This window comes from Meriones unguiculatus, chromosome 9 (assembly GCF_030254825.1).
Source record: "Meriones unguiculatus strain TT.TT164.6M chromosome 9, Bangor_MerUng_6.1, whole genome shotgun sequence".
In the NCBI taxonomy this organism is placed as follows: Eukaryota; Metazoa; Chordata; class Mammalia; order Rodentia; family Muridae; genus Meriones; species Meriones unguiculatus.
The window spans coordinates 9,035,445-9,058,673 of NC_083357.1; the positions used below are offsets into that span (position 1 = coordinate 9,035,445).

The following is a 23,229-nucleotide window of genomic DNA, read 5'->3' on the forward strand; positions in this document are numbered from 1 at the left end:
TAGAACTTGTGCGCTCATTTGAATGAGGGTGACACTCTTCCCCCTGGAACCCAACTTACCCTGAAAGCTGATTCCCTCCCAAAGAACACATCTATGCTCTACGTTTGAACATTCTAGTGACTTATTTTTGGGATCAGATGGCTGAATTTATGATTCTTTCACCCTACCCTTCAGATTCTTCAGTGTACTAGACAGATCCCAGAGAAAATTTGTACATAAGGAGACACCAGTGGAGAGACAACCTTTATTTGCAAGTAACAAATGAGTGAAGCATATGAGAACCAGATCAAGGTGGAAGAATCTTGGTGAAAGAGGATAAGAACTGAGGAGAAAGAGCAGAGGTGCCCCTACACTCAGCTGTTGGCACAGACTCAGTTATTCTACTCCACCTCCCTCAAGACCTCTTTGCCTGGCTACTATTCTCACTGCTGGCCTCTTGTGTCTCATGGTTTCAAAGTTCTCCCTCTCCAAACTGATGCAGCAGCACTGTTCTGTACCTCATTGTCCTTGGCAGTAACCACTCTGAAGCTATTACTTGGATTTTTTTTTCAGTCCTTAGTGATTTTTGATTCCTTTTGATTGCCAGGAGTGGCAGCTTCTGCCACCAGAGGACTCAGGCTTTCCTAATAGGGAAGGTTGCAGCCAATCTGCCCAAGAATAGCCTGGATTCTCTTCCAGGTGGGTGACCCTCAAGAAATACTCTTGGGGGTGGAAGGTGTTGCTGCAGCAGGGGATGTCACTTGAGTCTTCAGACATGTTAATCTGTGGTGAAAGAAGGGGGGGTAAACTCAGCCCCTTTGTTTCTCCTGTGTACAGTCCTTAAATACCTCACCAGCCATTTTCCTTCCAAAGCCAGAGCATCTACTGGAAGTTCCCCTCTGTGACAATGTTTTCTCCATCCCCAGGCATGACAAGGCCCCAGCTCCATCCCGGTTCTTACATCAGGCCATCCTTACAGCCTCACCCAAGGTTGAAGCAGGCAAACACTCATTACACTCCCATTTCTTGCTGTTGGGTTTAAGAGAGGAACAGTCCCGGTGGGTTCCATGGGATCCACATGTAGCACACAGAATGAGGCGCCACCGCCTACAGAAGAGCCATGGAGAGATGTAGGGACAATCAGGACACCAGCTGTCACTCTCAAATGTCAGCTACCATCCAGCTGCAGCCATGAGGAGAACTCCCTGGGGATTTTCTTTTATGTATGTGAGTGTTTTGCCTGCATGCATGTATGTGGTCCATGTGCATACGAAGCCCCTGGAGGCCAAAGAAGATGTCAGCTCCCTTGGAACTGGAGTTGCAGACAATTGGGAGCTGCTTTGTGGATGGTGGGAATAGAAACTTGGTTCTTTGTAAGGTGAGTGGGTGCTTTTAACCATCAAGCCATTTCCCCAGCCCCAAGGGCATGTTAAGTTAATGTTAATTTTACTATACACATTACCACATGGTGTGACCAGGTGACACTAGGGTTGATTCTAAGAGGCTACAGGTGGTACATCCCCTGGCAGGATGAATATGGAAAGTAACTGATCCTGAGTGGGTCTCTAATGGGCACAAACAGCAGACCTTGCAGACGAGACCTTCCATTTGTGTACGATTAAGTCAAGGGCTAGTCAAAAAATGGGACTTGGCAACTGGCTTCATCCTAAGGGGTGTGGACAATAGCAGACTTTCCTGCTTTAATAACAGCGCCAAGTTCTAACTCTAAGACTGCATCGATGAGTGCTCTCTACCCAGAAGCTTCTTCCTACCCTTCATCCTCAAAGCTGTCTCTGCCCTGTTCATACAGACAGATGGGGGCATCACAATGCTGATAGCGCTGATACAACTCTGAGAAAGCTCCTGGCTCAAGTTCCCAGGCGGCATCTCTGCAGTGGGAAAAGAATTGTAAGGGAGACATGATCTGCCAATGAACCTTTGTCTACCTGGAAGAATCCAAGCGAAGTACAGCAAGAGTTCAAAGGCTGCCGGAGCACTGCCAACAAGGCTGGACCATTGGTCTGCTGTCAGCAGAGGACCGATGCAATCAGAGTGGAGCATGGGGGTTCCTTATTCCACCCTGGAGTTCAAACTTCCCATCCCCAGATGTTTTTTTAAAGTGCCTTTCAGGACCACGCCTTCTGCCCGTCCCCCTCTCCCTTTTCTTTGGCTACTGAAAGCACTCTTGGCATCACCCTCACATCACTGTGTATCAATGCCTCAGTCGCTGCCGATCTCTGAACTACCCTCACACTCACCTCCTAGAAATCCACACAACCCATTCCCTGGCTCAGTTCCTGCTGTCTAAACTTTCTGCTACCTGTCTGGAATGTGGATTCCCATCCTCAGCATTTCTTGTGGAAACTCTTCTCGGTTGTTACACTGGGGGCACTTGAAGAAGTGCTTTGCTGATGTGTGGGCATATTTCTGTAAGAGAAGAATGCATCTGTGAAAACAATCAGGACAACTTCCCACGCCTGTTCTCACTTCATGGGAGTTCAGGAGAAGCAGTGTGAGTATACCATGATGAGGACTGCCTGGGACCAAAAGGCTTTTGAAGAGAGTTCTGAGGAGTGCCTGGGTTGTCATTTCTGGCTATGGGGCTTGGCAGTACTGACTCAGCAGAGGTCAGGAACTTGGATACATTCTGATTTCTTTCATCCCAGTAGTGAGGCTGACTTTGAGCAACTTGGCTCATTCTTGGAAACACCCATTTGTTCTAGCAATCCTGAGGATGCCCAGGCTAAATCTTATCATGAATGAAGCCGCAGGCCAAGGGTGACCAGAGAGTGGGTTGACTATTTCCTCACTGACCTGGAAGCAGTTCCTGCATACATGCCTGCAGTATATAGTTCTGAAGCTTGGATATGCTTGAGCATTCCCAGGGTGCCCTGGTTCTAAGCACAGGGCCAGGACAATCAATCCCCTCCCAAAATAAAGAACCCACCTGGATACACTTTCGGTGGTAGACAGCTTGACTACAACATGGGCTCCGGATGTTCTCAACACTTGTTTGGGATAGGTCTTCACAACACAAGATGCAGCTTTCCTCCCCCAAATTCCCCTGTTGGATGTCCTGTGTTGGGCGATGTTTTCCACAAAATGATCTGTAGTGAGTAAACAAGACTTGATTTCTGGCTTGTCACTGATGTAGATTCCCAGCTGCCTGTCCTAGGAAGGGCAATCAGCTATTTGCTTGATGCCCAGGAAATAGCTAGGAGAAGCAGAGTGAAAAACAGCTACATGACTTCTCATGGCTGCTCACCCCACTGAGCAAAGCTCCAAGGACTGTCTCCATCGCTTCCCATTATTGAGAGCCCTATTTAGTTATGAGCAGCTGTCTAAGAACCTCAGCTGTTTGTAATTTAAGGAAGGGACAGGAAGCAAGAAGAAACCCCTGTGAAGGTTCCAAGACAAGACACTGTTTTCCATTATCGAGTGGGGGGACAGATTTGTTGGAGAATCAAAAAAGTCTTGTGAGAACTGTTCTGACTTCAGTGGTGTCTAAACAGGTTGCAAAAGGGTAACCCCACTTTTCTGCTTCCTCACTCACTTGTACTCTCCAAAAAACTGTGAAAGGCAACCCCTTTCTTGGCCACAAGGCAGATGGAAGTTTTGGACACACTGATCATTCTGGCATTTGATAGCAGCTCCTTTTTTCTTGCACACAAAGCAGATCTGCAAATGAGATTCCAGGCAATGTTTTGTGACCCGAGAAAGACAAACAGAAGTTGTGGTTCTTCTTTCTACAGACTGGAAGTTCTGGGAAGCAAGAGCAATTCCCTTTCCCTCAGTGGTCCAGGGTACCCTAAAGCTGAACTCCAAGAAGCACTGAATTTTTTGTTTTCTCAGGATGTTGTTTCCTCTCTTTACTTAGGATACATTCTAGGAGAGATGGGGCTTAAAAGAAGGACCAGGGCTAGGGTTGTGGCTCAGTGGTAGAGTGTTTGCTTAGCATGTTTTGGCCTTGGGTTTGACTCCCAGGGACAGCTAGCCAGCTAGCCAGACACACACACACACACACTGAGAGAGAGACAGAGAGATTCTGAAACATGCATGAGAAAGGCCTACTTGAAGGTCCCCATTTCAAGAAATTCTAACCTTCTTAGAAGCCCGGGCTGCCTCCTTTTTGATGTCTTCAGGCATAAATCCATGGAGGCCTCTGTTGGATTGGCCCTTCTGAGGCAGCTTGCTAGATAAGATCTAAAGGAGCAGCAGAATCAGGCTGTCAATAAGATTGTCAGTGAAATAGTACAGTGTGTTGACAATGACCACGGACAAAAACTAAGAAATGGAGCTTGGTGGAATTCATTTGTGTATATAGGACTATGTATTTAATGAATACATTAAATCTGATGTAATGGGCATGTATTGGATACTCCAGCACTTTTTTAATTATTGACACTTTGGACAACCCGATACGGAGAAACATAACCTGTTAAAGGCCACAGAGCCTCTGGATCAGTGCCTTTATGCAGTGCCATCCTGTCCTTCATTCGCTAAGGGCTGCTCCTGCTATTGTGTGAACACTGGAGACATTTTTTTCTGGACTGATTCATTTCATGCTTATAAAGACTACATATGACACAAAAGCTTTGTGGCTTTTATCTTACAAAGGAGGCTACTAAAGTGTAACATGGCAAGTGACATGCCTGGAATCATATGGCAAAGTTATAAAGCTGCCATTCACACTTGGGCCTACAGAACCCACCAGTCATACCCCTTTTCCTATATTTCCCTTTAGTACAAGATTTTTTAGAATATTTTTCTCAGAGTATTACATGAAGGTAAATGGGATTTTAAAGTCTCCTTTCTAATGGCCATTCTGCACTAATAGAAGATTAGACGTTGCATTTTTAAAAAGCATACTTTGAAGGGTTGTTTGCTTCTTTAAAAGCGTTCAAAGATGGTTTGGAATGGGTAATTTAAGAAAAAAGAAGTGATATTCTATTAAATTCATTGGGACATTCTGCTCATCTTAGTACTTCAAAAGTATTAGGATGATGGGCTTCTTGCAGTGGTTATACAATGTGTAATGGGAGCTTAGGTTATGTATTTAACATCATCATCATTTGCTTGTTAAGACAGGGTTTCTCTGTGTAGCCCTGGATGTCCTGGAACTCTCTGTAGAGACTAGGCTGGCCTTGAACTAACAGAGATCCACCTGCTTTTGTCCTTTGAGTGCTGGGATTAAAGGTGTGCACCACCACAATCGGCGTATTTAACTTGTTTTAAAAAGATTTTTAAATGTGCATGAGTGTTTGCTTGCATGTGTATGTGTGTGCAGTACCCAAGATCAGAAGAGGTGGACAGATCCCCCTAGAACTGGAGCTATAGATGACTGTGAAATGCCACGTGGATTCTGGGAACCAAACTCTGGCCCTCTGCAAGAGCAGTGGGTTCTCTTAAGTATGGTGCCATCTCTCTGACCCCAGTATTTATTTTGAGACAGTCTCTGTGTAGTCAAGGCTAGTCTTGAACTTGTGATCTCTTGCCTCAGTCTTCCAAGTCTATCAGCTAATCTTACTTTAACAATAGAGATGAGCCTACAATGTTAGATGGCTTGGACTATAGCTGTGGGCCCCCAATGATGCTCAAAACATTTCACACACATTTCATCACTATCTCAAGGCTTTATCATAACGAGTGATTTTTGTTTTATTTATACTTTTTAAGTATTAGCCATGTTTTCTATAATGAACATGTGCTATTTTCTATCAAAAATAATAAAGAACAGAAACAATTTCAATGTCCTTTTAACTTTTTTTGATATCTCCTTATTTTTCGAGACAGTCTTAAATAACTCAGGCCGACTCTGAACTATGAAGTGGAGTTTGACTTTGAACTCATAATCATCTGCCTCTACCATCCAAATACTGAGATTGAAAGTGTGGACCATCATCTAGCTCTAAATACTCTTTAACAAGAGTTTAATATTTTAGGAACACCTGTCAGCAACTTAAAAACCTAGGTTTGGATGTTCTATATGGAGAGATCTCCAAAATATATGGTGGAAAGAAAACCCTACAAAATGTTGTACATGTTTAACTTTATGTTAAAATGTATATGCTTATGAATGCATCAGCCAAGGCTTGCAAACAGCCAAGCCCTAACACCTGGCAGGACTTAAAGAAGTAAAAATCACATATCAATTTTTCTCATGAGGATAGATAAAAAAAATTAAATATTACTAAGCTGAATTCAGGCCCCTATTCAAAGAATAATAATAAAGCATGACCAAGTAGGGCCTGTACCAAGAATGCAGTTGCTATAACTATAAAAAGAGAAAAATCAAAATCACGTCCGTAAATGCCAAAACATTCCAAAACATTTGCAAAACTTGTACATTTAAGATATCCTCAGAATACCAGGAGTGAGAGAATTTCAATCTGACAAAAACATATCTATGAAAAAAGTTTACAGCTAATATATTTATAATGATGAAATACTAGATCCTTCCCTCTAATGCTAGGAGAAAGGATAGATTACTATTTGCATTACTTCTATTGAACATTAGGTTGAAGGCCTCGCCCTAGCCAGTACAAAGGCGAGAAGAAATGAAAAACAAAAACTGGGGCCTGGAGACATAGTTCAGTTTGTGGAGTATTTGCCTAGCACCTATGAGGTCCTGGATTCAATCCCTGCCCCCCACCCATTAAAAACTGGGCATGGGAGCTGGAAAGATGGTCCAGCCGTTAAGAGCACTATTACTATTGCAGAAGACAGGCGATCAGTTTCCAGGACCCATATGGTGGCTCACACCCTTTTGAAAGTCCAGTTCTATGGGTTCCTGCTCTTCTGACCTCCTCAGGTACCAGGCATGCACATGTAAGCAAAATACTCATACATATATACAATTCTAAAATGCAAAAGCACAACAAACTGAACATGATGGCAAATGCCTATAATCCCACCACAGGATAGTTAGAGAGATAGGGCTGGGGAGATGGCTTAGTCAGCAAAGCACGTGCTGAGAAGCATAAGGACCCAATTCAGATCCCCATCACAGATGTACAGTGCTGGGGACAGCAATGTGTGCTTTAATCCCAGCAGTAAGGAGGCAGAAACACAAGCATCCCTGGAGCATGATGGGCAGATGTTCTTGCCAGATTGGTGAGCTCCAGGATCCTGTCTGCAAAAACAAGGTGGAGAGAAATAGAGGAAGACACTTGATGGCAACCTTATCTCCACATGCACACAACTGAACATACATGCGCACATACATGAATCTATATACACATACACTGCCCCCCACACACACAAAAGAGAAAAAGGAAGTTCAAGGTCATCCTCAAGCTACAGAATGAGTTTAAGGCCAGCTTGGGCTACATGAGGCCCCACTTAAAAACAAACAAAATTTGAAAGAGAAGGAGAACTGCCTTAATTCATGAATGACGCTGACTATATATACAGAGATCCAGAGTATACCAAGTAAATAAATAAGCACAATGCTTGAATTGGTAAACTGTTTACCAAATTTAACAGAACTGTAGAATACAAAGTCAATATATAAAATAATTGCATTTCTATAATCCAGGAACAAAATATTTAGAAAAACATTTAACAAAAGCTACATAATACTACACTTTCAGTGGGACTGAAGAACATTATGGATAAAATTTGAAAGGAATTGATATTCAACATTCTTTAAAAAACTGTAAATTTTACCATATTTAATTTTAAGACTCTATAAATCCACAAGAATTAAAAACAGTGGAGTGCTAGTATATAGACAGACACATACAGATTAATGGCATAAGTAGATTATCCAGATCCACAAACATTTATATGGCCAATTGATTTTGGCAAAGACATCTAGGTAATTCAATGGTATTTAAGTACTACCTAGGACACACAAAAAGTTCTAACCATAAAAGAAAAGCTGATAAATACAACATCAAAACTTTTAAAATTCCTCAAAAGACATCCTTAGAAATAATATGTGTTCAAATAAGATTTGTATTTAGAATATATAAACAATTTTTATAATCTAGCAGGACAAAAGAATCTAGTTTCTTTTCTTCTTCTCTTCCTCCTCTTCCTTCTTCTTTTGAGATAGGGTCTCTCTACATAGCCCTAGCTGTCTGTCCTGGAACCAGGAATGAGCACCAGGCTGGCCTTGAACTCACAGAGATCTGTCTGCCTCTGCCTCCTAATCCTGGGATTAATGGCATGAGCTATCATGTCTGGATAAGAATCCAGTTTCTTTTAACAAAAGAAAATATTCATACAGATTCAATAAAATACGTGAGATATTTAAAAATAGAAAAAAAAACACATGATAAATTCAGAATCTTTATTCCTCAAAGTAGTATAAATTAAGAACACAATAAAATACCAGTGACATCCAGTAGAAAGGCTGAAATGAAAAAGATTGACAACAACAAGCTTTGGTAAAAAGTTATCAGCTGTAACTCTCATAAGGTGTGTAAGCTGGTACAAGTTTGGAAAGATGACCTGGCAGCTTCACATACATGTCTACATACATGGAAGCAGCACTCTCACTCCTAGGCAACTGCCCAAGAGAAGGAAGAATGCATGTCACAAAAAGACTTGCAAGTGAATGTTCTTAGAGGTTTATTCACAAAAGTTCACCAAACACAACCAAGTCAAATGTCCACCAACTGTTAAAAAGATAACTTTACCATATTCGAGCAATCTGGGGGAAAAAATTACTTCAGCACCATATGTAAGCCAGACTTAACAGAATCTCTGAGTACAAGGTGGGAAAGACATTAGAGGCAGGAGAGAGGAGCTGACATCTAATGAGAGCCCATGGTAGTTCAGGCTCGAAAAGGCAACCTAGAGAGAGTGAGACAGACCAAGTAGGAGGGGATACATCTCAGGTGGGCAGAATTTCCAGGAGCAGAGCAAGAAGGAAGTGGAGAGACTTAGGAAAAGGGGCTGTGCTAGCAATCTCACCAGAGGGATGATTCCAATAGCATAGGAATGGTTAGTGCCATAGGACTGTGTCTTAATCTGAGGGCATCCCCAAGGGATCAAGACTTGTCAGGGGGATGCCCAGGATCAGTGGACAGGTGCCCCTTGTGCACAGTGATGGGGAGCACAGGAGGTGTAAGAGGTTTGCCTGGCATACCACTATGACTTTTGTAGCAGGCTCCAACGAGCCAGAGACAGATGAAGCTCCGGGAGGACACTTAGCTGAGAGATGAGTGAGTAGAGAAAGTAGAGGAGAGAAATGGCTGGTAGACTCAAGTTTATAGTCAAAGATGGTGGGTGGCAGGAGCTAGAAGCAGCAAATGATCTGCACCCAGGAGAGATAAATTTGCAGTTTGGTTACAAGGGGCAGAGTCCTTTAGGGTGGGGTCCAATGTTTCTTCCCATGTTTCTGCACCAGATATAAGCAAGTGTGGAAAGAAATGTTTGTTGGAAATATGAAAGGTCCATGTGACTCTCTCTGTGATAGACAGAGGACAGTTATAAGGAGTTATGCTTTGGTGAGAGGAAGGTGAGTTAGCTGGAACAGGCTGGGAGCCAGCGTGGGCTTTGATCAGTTGGAGGCTTGTTTGAGTTTTTAGGTAACTAGACTTCCTTTCTGGAGGTAGGTGGCTGTTGAGGGTGCAGATAAGAAAGTAATGGCTATTCTTGACAAACAAAAACCCACCTTACAAGGTTTACAGGTTTTCTGAGGAATGCTGATCTTAAGTAGCAATCCTGTTTACCTGGTCAGAGTCTAGCCTGAGATGGGCCCAGACTGTCATTTGGGGGTTGGGACCTAACAGAAAGAATATAATCCATATGATTTATGTGGAGCACTGGCCGCTCTTGGTCAGGACCAGGTTTGAGTCCTAGTTATATCCCCATGGAAGCTCACAGCTGTCTGTAACTCTTCTTTAGGAGATCCAATGCTCTCTTCTGGCCTCTGAGGAGAACTGCACAAATATGGTGCACAGATATTTATACGCAAAATACATAAAATAAAAATAAAATCTTTTTAAAAATCATCAAATTGTATACTTAAGATTGGTGCATTTTATAGTATTCAGATTATAGTTACTAAAAAGCACATTGGGGGAAATTAACTGGAAGGACAATCCAAATGAGCGTTTGTTTCTGGGGGAAAGGGAAGAAAAGGAATATGATTTTGGGAAGAGGTTTTTTATTGTTCTCGCTTTATACTGTCAGGATTTTAGGTCATGTCATTTATTATTTAAAAAATAGACTTTAAAAGATTAAAAACTATAAGGAAAAACAAACATGACTATAAATTTGAGGCTAGATATAAAAGCAGTTTGTATAGCAAAAGCTCTAAGACATTCAAAGCAAAGAGGGCTTTATACTCACAAGACAGAAATAATGGACACAAAGATTGTCTTTTTGAAGAAACTCTCCTAGTTTTTCAGGATCACCAGGTTCTTGAAGGCATAGCAGGCAAACTGAAAGAGTAAAGATTAAGAATAAAGGAGTGGCTCAAGCTGACCATTAAGAATAAAAAAATGGGGCTAACCATCTAAGAACAGCAAGGTGCCTAGAGGCCCCTTTACTTATAAAGGGGTTTTATCTAGATACAGTCTCCGTTCAGGAGAACATCCTAAGTTGGAAGCATTTACTACATGTAGCCTGTCAAACACCATAGCTTAGCAAATGTTGTCTCTCATTAATCTTGTGTGGCTTACTAGGAGCCACGCCTTGCTGCCACTGCTCAGCACTGTAAGAGAATACTGTATCATTAGCTTGCAAAAAGACCAAGATTCAAAATTTGAAGTATGGTTTCTTTTGAATGCATGTCACTTTTGCATCACCTTAATGTAAAAACAAAAACAGAAAATAAAATACTGTAATCAGGAAGCATCTTTACTGGGGAAAGGGTAATTTTAGCAGAATAAAGGTTAACTCTTGGTGCCAGGCCTTGACATACTTTGGTCACACTGACAGAGTAGGCTGTGACTAGCTGCTTCATACTGTTTTTTTCTCAACTGGCTTTAATCCTTTCTTGAGCTTCAGATACGAAACTTTAAAACTTCAGACACCAAATTCTTTAGGATTTAATCTTGGAGAGTCTGGGAAAGAAGTAGGGTTGACAATGAGAGCAGCAAGTTTACTGCTCCACTGGAGTGGCCTTCTCTGCTAATGGCTGGAAGCAGCAACTCAATACCACCTTATCTCTCTTACCAGGACCTGAAGATAGCTTTCTCTTGGTTACCTTCTTAGTCCTGCCAGTTTTTCTATATAAGAGAGGAAAAAAAAGTAAAAGTGTTGAGGACACTACTGACAAGCCTTCTGAATTTCCCTTAAAATGCCATTCATAGTCTGACTAAAAACCAAATTCCCTGAAGCTTTTTATATTTCATTTTCAAAGTGTAAAATTCACTAAATTATTTGAGTACCATCCCAGTGCCTATTCTGCCTGGGTTGAATGAATTCAGGAGTAATCCTACTTTTATTTTCTTTTGCCAACTTCCCAAAGCACACTAAAATAATGACACTGATGTTGATGAGTGTTTTCCAGTGATAAGCACTATTTTTGGTACTTATCATGAAACAGTTAAATAAATCGGCAGAACATTCTAAAAAGAGAATGCTATCTCTTTTTGTTTGTTTTTTCAAGGCAAGGGCAAAGCCCTGGCTATCCTGGAATTCACTATGTAGACCATTTGAGTTTGAGGCAAACTCAAGAGCTTCACCTGCCTCTGCCTCCCAAGTGCTTGGGCTAAAGGCATGTGCCACCACTGCCAGGCTAAAAGGGAGTACTACTATAATGCATATTTTTGAGATGAGTAAACTAAGGCATAGGTGATTTGTCTTAGGTCATACAGTTATCAAGCAGCACAGGCATGAGAGAGAGTTAAGCAGCAAACTTCCACAGCTGTCACTTAGCCACTGGAGACACCAGTGGGAAGACAGGAAGGGCTATATCCGGGGGCCTGATTCATGCTTCGACACTGTCTAACCCTAGCCTCTGAGAATATGCCAAAGGGAACAGAAAATGCAACATTAACCAATGGCCACTGGAATTTGCCCCAACTCTTTTAGGTCACCCTACTCTACCTCAATCTTGGATGTTCCTTCTTCTCTTTGATAGTCTTCATTCGCTTCTGTCTTTCCTTTCTATCTAGAATTCTTCTGTACTATTATGAAGACAACACAGGCTTTTCCGGCTATAAATATAAACAAGGAAGGTTAGTAATTTAGTTTATTTGGTTATTAAGTTCTGTAAGATCAAAGCAACAGCGCACTTCACTTCTCAATTCATTTGATGAAAGAGATACAGCCAAAATTAATGCTAGTGTTGATTAATGATTAAATTGTGCCAAGAACAGTTTTAGGCGCTTCACAGAAGGCACACTTATAATCTTCATTTTCACGTTGAGAAGACTGAGGCACAGAGAGCTAACCATCATAGCCAAGGTCAGGGCCAGGGAGTCTAGGTGAGATTTGAAGTTAACATCTACTATGTTAGAGTTTTATCACAACGCAGTTTAAGATGTTGGAGCTATTGACTGGCCTAATCAAATGGTTCTTTGTTTCTGCGCAGTACACGGGACAACACTCAAGAAAAAGCCACCTTTATACTCAAGTGTGAGTGGCTGTTCTACCCAGTTAGGTCCTAGCAAAAGGAATCTGAGAGGTTTGGCTGCTTAAAAGTCATGACCCCATCTATTAGGAGCGAAGAAGTAACAATGAAGACTGCCGGCTTGGCTCTTAATCCCTTTTACCAGGTTCAGAGAGCCATTGAGGTTTTGCCTGTCTTATCCTTATCTAGATATAAGCTCAGTAAACTGCCACTCATGCTACCAAGGTAAGCAGATTGCAAAGTCACCCAGTTTTCACTGGCCATTACAAAGTCTCCAAAAGTGAACTGAGACAAAATTAAATAAAGTCACCCCATGAGAGGCTATGTCTAGTAAGGGAAAGAAGGACAGCATTTCCTAAGACAGCTCAGTGAATTAGGTTCACTCTGGAGACACTGTACTTCAGTACCAAGAGATCAAGGCTGGGGACTAGGAATCTCTTCAGAAACGTCCAGTTATTCTACAGAAATGCGAAGTGCTTACAAGCCATCGAAACTTGAGGCTAGCTTTTCCCAACACAGGAGATGCAGTTGGGGAGCTGACATCGGTTTGTTTTCTTACTACACGTGGACAGGCTGAGTGAGAAGCCGGCTCCAACCTTGCCATGTCCCTAGGGGGATCTACTTTAACCGCTTCCTGGTGATTGGCGCTAAACCCGACCGCGTTAGAAGAGAAATAAACCTTGAGACTTCAGTTCTTTGCATCGCTGGACCACGACGTTACTTGAGGAGTCTGTGCACACTAGTAGTTATAAGATGGGACAATCTTCAAAACACTTGAGGACGGACGTGGCAAATACAAGCTGCTCCCAGCCTGTGACTTCTTAACCCGGCGGATGCTCGCTCGAAACGCTTACCAAGTTGTTTCACTGGATAAAAGTGTTGGGTAAATGCTTGCTGAGAATATTAAAAATATATTAACGTGTTCGGCCCCGCCGCCGCAAGAATAAACGATTTATTTGGAAAATACGTGTCAGTGTGGCCACAACCGTCCCCCGAAGGTAACAGCCAGAAGAGGGGCTCAAGGAGCATTCCGCGCATGCCAGACCAGGCTCAGGTCTCGCCTGCCGGGCGGCTGGTGCGGGGCCAGGGTGGAGGCTGCTTCCGCCGCTCGCTTCTCACGGAAGCCGTGGGTCACCGCTCCCAGCCCAGGCTGCCCACGCAGCTGTCGCCGAGGGCGCCGCTGTCCCGGAGCTTTATTCGTTGACACAAGACGTGGTAGGTACTTCACGGGCGGCCGCCCCGCGCGGTGACTGCGCCGTCGAAGGAGGCGAGCGCGCTAACGGGGTCTGGGTCACGCGGTCTAAGGCCCGCGGGAACCTCAGCGTTGCAGACAGTTGTCAAGACGAGGACCGCTAACGGCCGCGCGCCCGACCCACCCTCCCGGTGCGTGCGCACCCTCGCCTCGGCGCGCGCGGGCCCGCCTCTGTGGTTCTGGAAGCGGAAGGCGGGCCCCGGCTTGGGCTCGTCGCGTGGCGATGACGTCACGCCACCGGCGCCGGCGAGTGACGCGACGCGGCCCGGCCCGTTGTCTGTGTGGGGGCTGAGAAGCCCCGAGGGCGGTGGGCGCTCCCGGTGGGGGCAGCTCGGGGTTGGCAGGGCCTGGACATGGCGCTGAGGGGCCGCTCCGCGGGAAGATGAATAAGGGCTGGCTGGAACTGGAGAGTGACCCGGGTACGCAGGGTCCCTGGCGAGCCGGGGGCTGGGGAGGCCGGATGGGCCCCAGACGCGCCTGCCTGACAATCCCTCCCCCCCTTCTTGTCGTCCCACCCAGGCCTCTTCACCCTCCTGGTGGAAGATTTCGGTAAGAGCCCCACCCCCTGCAGCCCCCGATCGTCGGGCCCTGGTGGTGGTGGTGGGGGGGTTGGTCCTTGAGTTCTCGCTGCAGAGCTTCTGGCTGCCCTGCCGACCTCTCCTTTCCTGATCGTAGGTGTCAAAGGGGTGCAAGTGGAGGAGATCTATGACCTTCAGAGTAAATGCCAGGGGTGAGTGGCTGGGACGCTCCTTACCTCCGGAGGGCTGAGAAAGGGCAGGGGAATAGTACCCCTTCAAGGGAGGCAGTTATTAGCAAACTCAAGTTGTATAAAATATCACATAAGAAAGTGTCACTCCTCGCTCGTGGGTGCCCTCCTTGGACTATTGTTTTCTCTTCCCAGTCTTTCCTCAGCACTTCCCCTTAGAAAGTTGTAGGCCACTTTTCAACCCTAAGCACCCTTGGAGTGCAGTTCATCTGCCGTTTCTGGTTTTGCAGCAGGAAGCCTCCGGTTGCACAGTGCCTTTTTAGTAAGTGTACAATCCATTAATTATGTAACCATGTGTGCTGTGCTTTTAATCACTACACAAAACTTGACCAGGAGTGGTGGTATGCGCCTTTAATCCCAGTGCTTGGGAGGCAGAGGCAGGCAGATCTCTGAGTTTGAGGCCAACCAAAGCTACATGGTGAGACCGAGTCTCAACAAAACTCAACAAGGTTGTTCTGTATTGACTGGTTGGTGTGGCAAGGCCCTTTCCAGGTACCTAATCTCCGATTCTTGTTTTGGTGGTCTGTAGAATTGAGGCATAGAGAACCTGCTAACAGTGATGAACCAAGAGGCCTGCTTTCATTTCCTAGAAATGGAGGGGCTGGTTCAAGGAGTTGATGGGCTTTCCTCATTTTATTAGGGCACCAGGCTGAGATCTACAAGTAAGAGTTGGTGTTTACTCCTTATCAAAGGGTTTTTTTGTCTTCTATGGCATTCCGACCTTGCTCCATTCCGGGACAGCAGTTCCAGATTGCTTTCTTTTCTTGCCTAGACTTCATAATGAGACAGAGTGGGGTTTCAGAGCATCAGGCTCACACTTGAGTGCCTGTGATAGGCCTCTGGGTTGTGGGATCTCAGAGCCATGTTGGATACAGTATTGGTAAGAGTGAGGGGCTCAGGGCAAGAGCGCTCCAGTGCAGGGGATTGGGAGGGAAGGAAGGGGATGCTGACCCTCATCTGCCTCTTGCTTCTCTAGGCCTGTATATGGATTTATCTTCCTGTTCAAATGGATCGAAGAACGAAGGTCCCGTCGCAAGGTTTCTACGTTGGTGGATGATACATCTGTGATTGATGATGATATTGTGAATAACATGTTCTTTGCCCACCAGGTCTGCCAGAGTTCTGAGCTTGTTTAAAAGGCAGGATGTTAGTTTTTGTTTTTGTTTGTTTCTGGTATTGCGTGGAAAGTGCCAGTGGGGGAGGCAGGCAGAAGAGGTAGACTGGTACTAAGAATGATTGTTGCAGAAACCCCCTGGAAGACAGAACCTAGCTCCTTTCCATTAAAGGGAATACCACTTTAGAGCAGAGTGGTATCTTAGGACATTCTCAATGTCCTTACATACGAGGTATTTTTAGTTGTTTCATATTAAATGAATTAAAGACTAAGCTTCCCAGGAAACTGATGGATGCTGACATTTTTTTTTTTTTCAGTCCCCATTCTCAATAAATGTGGTCTTGGAAACACGTGGGGTAAAGGGTGTTTGAGGGATATGTGAGTGATTATGTTTGATTTACAGCTGATTCCCAACTCTTGTGCCACTCATGCCTTGCTGAGCGTGCTTCTGAATTGCAGCAATGTGGATCTGGGGCCCACCCTGAGTCGAATGAAGGATTTCACCAAAGGCTTCAGCCCCGAGGTATGCTTAGTCATCCTTACATTATGGCTCACAGCTGATCCTCAAGCCGTTGGTAATGCCACTACATGATATTTGGTAGTTTGCTCGTTTCTTTTTCAAATGGTAATTAACAACTATTTGACTCATAAGTAATGTGAAAGATACTTGATTTTAGGTTTCACTGTTAAGAAAGGAGATGATAGAAGTAGAAAAGGAAGAGACTTAAGTCACCTAGGTCAGAACCTTCTCTGTTAGGACTTTCACTATAAGGCTATGTTGCTCCTCACTCTGATTACCGTGAAAAGCCAGTATGGCCCATCTCTTGAGGTACTAAGCTCTCATCTGCTACCACTAGCCCTTCAGGAAAGTTCATCTCTGCTGTTTGAAGTTCCTGGAATGCCTCTAAGCCTGCTTTCTGGCTTAGAGGCATTGCACAGTGCCTTTTTAGTAAGTGTACAATCCATTAATTACGTAACCATGTGTGCTGTGCTTTTAATCACTACACAAAACTTGACCAGGAGTGGTGGTATTCGCCACTTCAAGAAGGTAATTGGGCAGAGGCTCCAGCAGGAGGCCTGATATCCCAGTGTCTGAAGCTCAAAACAGGGAAAGTAGAGTGAGCTTTTCCTAAAGGACACCTGAAAAGCCCCTACCCAGAGGCTCACCTGAGAATCTGTTCTTATGTAGTCTTGTTTTTTTCTTAGAGCAAAGGATATGCAATTGGCAATGCCCCTGAGCTGGCCAAGGCACATAATAGTCATGCCAGGTATGTGAGAACTGCAGTCACTGATGTGGGAGAGGGGTGGTGGAGGATATCTCTGACTTTGTGCTTTTCCAGACCAGAACCACGTCACCTTCCCGAGAAGCAGAATGGCCTCAGTGCAGTGCGTACCATGGAGGCATTCCACTTTGTCAGCTATGTGCCTATCACAGGGAGGCTCTTTGAATTGGATGGGTTGAAAGTCTACCCTATTGATCATGGTAGGCGCCCTGGGGAAGGGGCCTGTTGGATTTCTGGTGCTTTCTTCTAGTTATCTGGGTCTGAGGGCCTTTATGTGCTTGATACTCAGTAGCATGAAATGGGTGGGTACCAAGGACATCTAACTCTGGCTATGATTTCATCTTGCACTGCTTATGTGACTAACCTGTAGCTGTTCAACCACACCAATCTCTTAATCCTGGCCTCCCCCATCTCAGGGTTTCCCACCTGCTGATTCCTCATCTTGGTCTTCCCTAGGGCCCTGGGGAGAGGATGAGGAGTGGACAGATAAAGCCCGAAGGGTCATTATGGAGCGAATTGGCCTTGCTACTGCAGGGTAAGAACCGTCAGTTTGTTTCCTTCTGCTGCTATATCCCTTTTGGGAAGGGAAGAGAAGCCTAATGATATGATTGTAAGGCCACATCTGGCAAGCTTGGATCTTGGGCTTCCAACTTCTTTCCTGCCTAGGGAGGGGCAAGCTGTGGAGGAGGCCTGAGTGGCACAGGTATACTGGCTCACTTCCTGAAAGGCCCCTCACATAGTTTATGGGAAGGCATAGCTCAGGTTTCTGGTGTATGTCGCTGGCTGCTGCCTGCCTGTTGGAGTGGAGCCTGTACCTACAGGTACAGATGTGACTCTGGTGAGCTCTGCCAAGACACTTGCCTCAGTCTGACAGCAGGGCCTGCATGGGAACTGTTCTCATGGCTGCCACTGTGACTGCAGGGAGCCCTACCATGACATTCGATTCAACCTGATGGCAGTGGTGCCTGACCGCAGGATCAAGTATGAGGCCAGGCTACATGTACTGAAGGTGAACCGACAAACAGTCCTGGAGGCCCTGCAGCAGGTAAGTGGGCCTCCTGCCTGACCACGTCTTCTGTCGTCCTATACTTTAGCCTCTGACTCTAATTCCAAAACACAGTATCCTGTAGATTGAGGCTCTGACTAACCACTTCTTTCCTTTGCTTCCTCTGTGGGGATTGTAAGACTTAGTGTGGGAAGGGAATAGCTTCTAAAAAGAAGTTGTGGCTTAGCCTTTTAATTTTCCAATAAATAACTGAATGGGTAGGATCAAGGCCTTTATCTATCTAAGGCGGAAACCTGGCTCTACCCCTTCTCCTCTAAACTTTGAGTTCTGTTTTAAGCTGATTAGAGTAACACAGCCGGAGCTGATTCAGACCCAGAAATCTCAAGAGTCACAACTGCCTGAGGAGAAGCCAGCCAGCAGCAAGTCCCCCATTGGGCTGGAGGCAGGCAGGGCCCCAGCGGCCTCTGAGTGCACTCACACAGGTACTGGAGGGACCTGGGGCCTCAGCCATCCAACATAGCTTGACATGGGAGGCCCAAGCGGCAGAGGCTCCAGCAGGAGACCTGATATCCCAGTGTCTGAAGCTCAAAACAGGGAAAGTAGAGTGAGCTTTTCCTAAAGGATACCTGAAAAGGACTGTCATGACCCTAGACCCCTCTACTGGTATATCTGCTCCCCCCGCCCTCCAGTTTTTTGTTGTTTTTTTTTTTTTCTATAGGCTGCCTTCTTATACCTTGTTTTTTTCCCATCTCATTGTGGAACCATGACTTATTGCTTACTGGCCTGGCCTGTTAGCTGACTTCACTGGGGAAGACAACTGTCATGGGATTGGGGAGACTATAGGCTTTTCTTATTGATCCAACTGAATGTCCTATCTATACTCTGCCTTGTCTTAGATGGTGCAGAGGAGGTGGCTGGCTCATGCCCACAAGCTCCGACCCACAGTCCTCCTAGCAAATCTAAGCTGGTGGTGAAGCCTCCAGGGAACAGCCTCAATGGGATTCCCCCAAACCCTACCCCTATTGTCCAGCGACTGCCAGCCTTTCTAGACAATCACAATTATGCCAAATCCCCTATGCAGGTAAGATGGAAGCACCTTGGTAGAATTTTATGTGAGAGGCCACAGTGTTGGATACCCAGTGTTATTCTTTGACTTGCTGCTTGGGCCTTGATGACCAGGCTCCTAGTATTAGACCAGGCTCTAATATTTACAGGCCCCCCATAGCACAGTAGCATGGCCTTAAGGTGGCCAAGAGAGCTCCTCTAACTTTAAATACATTTGGTAGGCTACACAATTGGGCCTGCTCCTTGGCACATGGAATGGTTTCTCCTGGTAACTCAAAAGCATGTGGCAGGCAGGGCATTCTCTTTCTTTTAGAAGCACTTTGTACAGCCGAGAGCCCAGTTACCTTTCTCCCTAGCTGCAGTGCTCCCCACCATGCCCAGCTTGGGGGAGCAGCAACCCTCCTCATTACTGCTGTTGCTTGCCTAGGAGGAGGAAGACCTGGCAGCAGGTGTGGGCCGCAGCCGCGGTCCAGTCCGACCACCCCAGCAGTACTCTGATGATGAGGATGACTATGAGGATGATGAAGATGATGTGCAGAACACCCGTTCTGCCATCAGGTCAGTCTTGACTGAAAAGCTGGCAAGCCTTGAGTGTCTCAGATCCTGTGGTGAATATTCCACTGTCTCTGAGAAGGCATTTCCACAGAGAACACTAGGCACTTAGAGAATGCAGGGCCCTGAGGAGGCTGACCTGAGGGCATAACCCCAAGTCTTTAAGAAATTTGTGGTGGATTTAGGGGATGGTTAGGGGTAGGTAAACCTCTTACCATGTATGAAGACATACTTTGTTTAGGTGATCCTTCAACTGAAACTCAAAGAATCTGGGTAGGAGAAGAGGTTGGAGAGGTCATTTTCTTGGAGGATAAAAGCACTAGATTAGAACTGAGGTAGCTGGAAGAGAGGAGGTCCGGTATGCTATGGCATTTCGATAAGCAACCTAAGGAGCATTGGCTGGGGGGGTGGGGGGAAGAGAATATATTTGAGCCATTCTGGATACTGCTAGGTGTGGTCGCCTGGCCCATTCCCTCCTTTTTTTTTTTCTTCCTAACCTATTATCGGACCCTACAGATACAAGCGGAAGGGGACAGGGAAGCCAGGATCGCTGAGCAATTCTTCAGATGGGCAGCTGTCGGTGCTGCAGCCCAACACCATCAGTGTCTTAACTGAGAAACTTCAGGAGTCTCAGAAAGACCTTTCAATTCCTCTGTCCATCAAGACTAGCAGTGGGGCTGGGAGTCCTGCTGTGGCTATGCCCACACACTCACAGCCTTCACCCACCCCCAGCAATGAGAGCACGGACACAGCCTCTGAGATTGGCAGTGCTTTCAACTCACCCTTGCGCTCACCCATCCGCTCAGCCAACCCAACACGGCCCTCTAGCCCTGTCACTTCTCACATCTCCAAGGTGCTTTTTGGAGAAGATGACAGCCTACTGCGTGTTGACTGCATACGCTACAACCGTGCTGTCCGTGACCTTGGTCCTGTCATTAGCACAGGCCTGCTGCACCTTGCTGAAGATGGTGTACTGAGTCCCCTGGCACTTACAGGTGGGCCTCAGGCTCCCTCTCTGACCACTGGGTGTACCCAGGCAGAGGGAGGGAGGTGGCCAGATGACGACAGAGTATCATGTACTCTGATAACATCTTTTTACGTCTTCTCTCAGAGGGTGGGAAGGGTTCCTCGCCTTCTACCAGATCAAGCCAAGGCACCCAAGGGTCCAGCAGCCTAGAGAAGGAAGTAGTAGAAGCTACAGAAAGCAGGGAGAAGTCTGGGCTGAACAGGCACAGTGAGCCCTTGAGTGGAGAGAAGTACTCCCCCAAGGTGAGTCTCTCTTTCAACTTTCCTTTTCCAGCAGAGGGAAGGACCCAGGCCCCTAATCCCTGGTTTTGAGTTCTTGATTGGAATTTTGGTGTGAAAGTTGCTGGCTAGAGCCAGGTACCTGGAAGGCTTTCTGGTTTGGCCTCAGTAGGCTCCACAGACTGGCTGCTTACCAGCTGCTCACTGGTTGCTTCCAGCTGCTTCTTAGTAATGGGGCTTTGGTGCCAGTCAGACCCCTAAGGTACAGTGTTGGGTTCCCGCAGGAGCTGCTGGCACTGCTAAAGTGTGTGGAGGCCGAGATTGCAAACTATGAGGCTTGTCTCAAGGAGGAGGTGGAGAAAAGGAAGAAGTTCAAGGTGGGTGATCCCTCTACTGCCTGTTTGTCTGTCCTCTCCCAAGGACAGTCACTCTGAGAAGATGAGCTCTGGTGCCCTCCTGTGCCTTCTTTCCCACAGATTGATGACCAGCGAAGGACCCACAACTATGACGAGTTTATCTGTACCTTCATATCCATGCTGGCTCAAGAAGGTGAGAGGGTGCCTTATTTGTCCTACCCTGCCGGGGGTCATGTTCCTCAACCCTCTCTTCATGCCCCCCAAGATTTTTCTGAAGGGAGGGCTGTGAGAGCCTTGGTTCCTGGTGTGAACCTGGGAGCAAGCCATCTACTAAGGAGTTTCTGCTTCACACAGGAATGCTGGCCAACCTAGTGGAACAGAACATCTCAGTGCGGCGGCGCCAAGGGGTCAGCATTGGTCGGCTTCACAAGCAGCGGAAGCCTGACAGGCGGAAACGATCCCGCCCCTACAAGGCCAAACGCCAGTGAGGACCTCTGGCCCTGACTCTGTAGCCTCTCTTGCCGAAAGGCCCTCACCAGGGGCCCTTCCCGTCCCACTTTTCTAAGTATTACTGACTAGTTCAGGCCCTGGGAGTGGGAATGAGCTGGGTGTCCTGCACTATGCTCAGGGGCCTGGCAGGGGCAAGGCAGCCCTATCATGCTCAGGAAGCAGCAGTTGGAATTGGAGGATGCTCTGCCCTCCACAGCCATCTGTGGAGCAGCAGGACCTGGCTTTGTTGCCTGGGCAGCAGGATATACATTTACCTATTGGAGATGTCTATTTTTTTTTTTTTTTTTTTTTTGGGCTTCTGTCCATCTTGCCACTGTATTAACATGGCCAGCTTCCTCTGACTCTGCTTTCTCTCCCAGCAGCTGTCATTCTGCTGGGGCCACATCTCTATAACATACCAGGGTCCCAGCTGGGAAATTCAGAAGGCATTGGCCCTGGTGCTCTAGCCTGTCTTAAGTTGTAAAGAAGCTTGGCCTGCTCTTCATTCCTCTTGGGGGAGCGCCAAACTCAGGGACCTGGTTGCTGAGCTGGAGTGGGCATGGGATGTCCTGGTAGGATGAACAGCCCACCAGGGTCCCACAGCTATAGTGGAGAGAAGTGTTTAAACTGTCCCAGTGGTGTGCCGACTGTCCTGGTTCCACCCAGGCTTGTTAGTGCTGTCAAAGCAAGGCTCTGGGGCTCTTTGCCTTCAGTGTTGTGGCCCTGGCTATGGGCCTACCTTGGGCTCCTAATCTCTTTCTCTGGGCTCAGAGGAGCCTCTGTCCAGCCCCTCAGTATTACCATGTCTTCTCTTAGGGATATCAGAGACAGGGCTTGAATGAAGCTGGCACTGTTCAGTTCTTCTAACTGCCAGCCAGCTTCCTTGGCCTCTTGCAAGGTACTCAGGGTAGGGGACAGGGTCAAGATGAGTTAGAACTTCTGTGCTCCCATAGGGCTTGATGCCAATGGTGTAATAAGCACAGCACTGCTTCAAGCTCCAGCCCCAAACAGCCCTGTGCCCTCTGCTAGATATAGTCAATCTAAGCAGGCCCCTTAATCTGTACATAGTAACTGGGGGAAATGGTACAGCAGTCTGACCCCTCTAGTTTCTGTAAATACTGGATCAGTGAATAAATAAAAGTGTGCTAATAAATGATCCTCTGGTTGACGTCTTGAGGGCTGTAGGCTAGACCATGGTCGAATAAGAGACTGGCTAGACTCTGGTCCAAAGCTCTGTCGATAGCTGGGTACTAGGTATTCCTGAGCTAGAAATGATTGGTTGCTATGGTAGGGATGGGATTTAGGACCTAAACTGAGGGGAAGGCTTCAGATGGCCTGTGGACAAGGTATACTGGGGTGAGATGCTTGGCTTTTCACCCGATCACGTAAAAGATCAGGCTTTGGACGTGAAAAGTTGCTGAGGCCCTGGATCAAGCCCATAGATCTACCTGGTGCAGTTCTTCTGGAGAGTCAGTGGGATCTGAGAGGCTGCGTGTCTTTTGCGTTCGGGCAGGTACAGCAAGCAGGCCAGAGCTACCTCTGTCCTCTCTACCTACCATACTGACTGTTCTCTGAGATTGCTATAGT

General features: G+C 46.2%; 2 protein-coding genes across 11 annotated transcripts; one reads left to right on the plus strand and one right to left on the minus strand.

Annotated features, from left to right (window-relative positions):
- Positions 1 to 230: 230 nt before the first annotated feature.
- Positions 231 to 13,911, minus strand: Phf7 (PHD finger protein 7). 8 transcript variants are annotated; one of them, XM_060390847.1, is made up of 11 exons: positions 13,194 to 13,911; positions 11,989 to 12,098; positions 11,113 to 11,165; positions 10,285 to 10,376; positions 4,081 to 4,182; positions 3,533 to 3,657; positions 2,927 to 3,086; positions 2,300 to 2,406; positions 1,752 to 1,868; positions 965 to 1,086; positions 231 to 762 (listed from the first exon to the last, which is right to left on the minus strand). In XM_060390847.1, exons 2-11 carry the CDS (start codon positions 12,027 to 12,029, stop codon positions 758 to 760), a joined length of 924 nt encoding a protein of 307 aa, XP_060246830.1. In that variant the 5' UTR covers positions 12,030 to 12,098; positions 13,194 to 13,911; the 3' UTR covers positions 231 to 757. The 8 variants fall into 8 exon arrangements, with proteins under 8 accessions (XP_060246830.1, XP_060246829.1, XP_021490909.1 ...); XM_060390846.1 differs by having other exon boundaries at positions 941 to 1,086; XM_021635234.2 differs by lacking the exon at positions 1,752 to 1,868.
- An 82-nt stretch (positions 13,912 to 13,993) lies between these two features.
- On the plus strand, positions 13,994 to 22,798 carry Bap1 (BRCA1 associated protein 1). Of its 3 annotated transcripts, none has more exons than XM_021635237.2 (17): positions 13,994 to 14,185; positions 14,286 to 14,315; positions 14,442 to 14,496; positions 15,509 to 15,641; positions 16,050 to 16,169; positions 16,853 to 16,914; positions 16,987 to 17,129; positions 17,386 to 17,464; positions 17,851 to 17,974; positions 18,273 to 18,417; positions 18,832 to 19,016; positions 19,428 to 19,558; positions 20,069 to 20,547; positions 20,664 to 20,821; positions 21,082 to 21,174; positions 21,274 to 21,346; positions 21,508 to 22,798. In XM_021635237.2, exons 1-17 carry the CDS (start codon positions 14,149 to 14,151, stop codon positions 21,639 to 21,641), a joined length of 2,181 nt encoding a protein of 726 aa, XP_021490912.1. In that variant the 5' UTR covers positions 13,994 to 14,148; the 3' UTR covers positions 21,642 to 22,798. The 3 variants fall into 3 exon arrangements, with proteins under 3 accessions (XP_021490912.1, XP_060246825.1, XP_021490913.1); XM_060390842.1 differs by lacking the exon at positions 13,994 to 14,185 and adding an exon at positions 14,763 to 14,794 and having other exon boundaries at positions 14,280 to 14,315; positions 15,509 to 15,671; XM_021635238.2 differs by lacking the exon at positions 13,994 to 14,185 and adding an exon at positions 14,763 to 14,794 and having other exon boundaries at positions 14,280 to 14,315.
- The last annotated feature ends 431 nt before the right edge of the window (positions 22,799 to 23,229 follow it).

Excerpts from the sequence above, each read along its gene's own strand:
- Phf7 (XM_060390846.1), bottom strand. The coding sequence starts at position 12,029 with ATGAAGACTATCAAAGAGAAGAAGGAACATCCAAGATTGAG. Across the intron at positions 4,183-10,284 it reads GTGTCCATTATTTCTGTCTT|ATCTTATCTAGCAAGCTGCC; the intron begins GTGAGTATAAAG and ends CTGCTCCTTTAG. Across the intron at positions 1,087-1,751 it reads GACAGCTTTGAGGATGAAGG|GCGGTGGCGCCTCATTCTGT; the intron begins GTAGGAAGAAGC and ends GCTCTTCTGTAG.
- Bap1 (XM_021635237.2), top strand. The coding sequence starts at position 14,149 with ATGAATAAGGGCTGGCTGGAACTGGAGAGTGACCCGG. Across the intron at positions 14,316-14,441 it reads CCTCCTGGTGGAAGATTTCG|GTGTCAAAGGGGTGCAAGTG; the intron begins GTAAGAGCCCCA and ends TCCTGATCGTAG. Across the intron at positions 19,559-20,068 it reads AACACCCGTTCTGCCATCAG|ATACAAGCGGAAGGGGACAG; the intron begins GTCAGTCTTGAC and ends CGGACCCTACAG.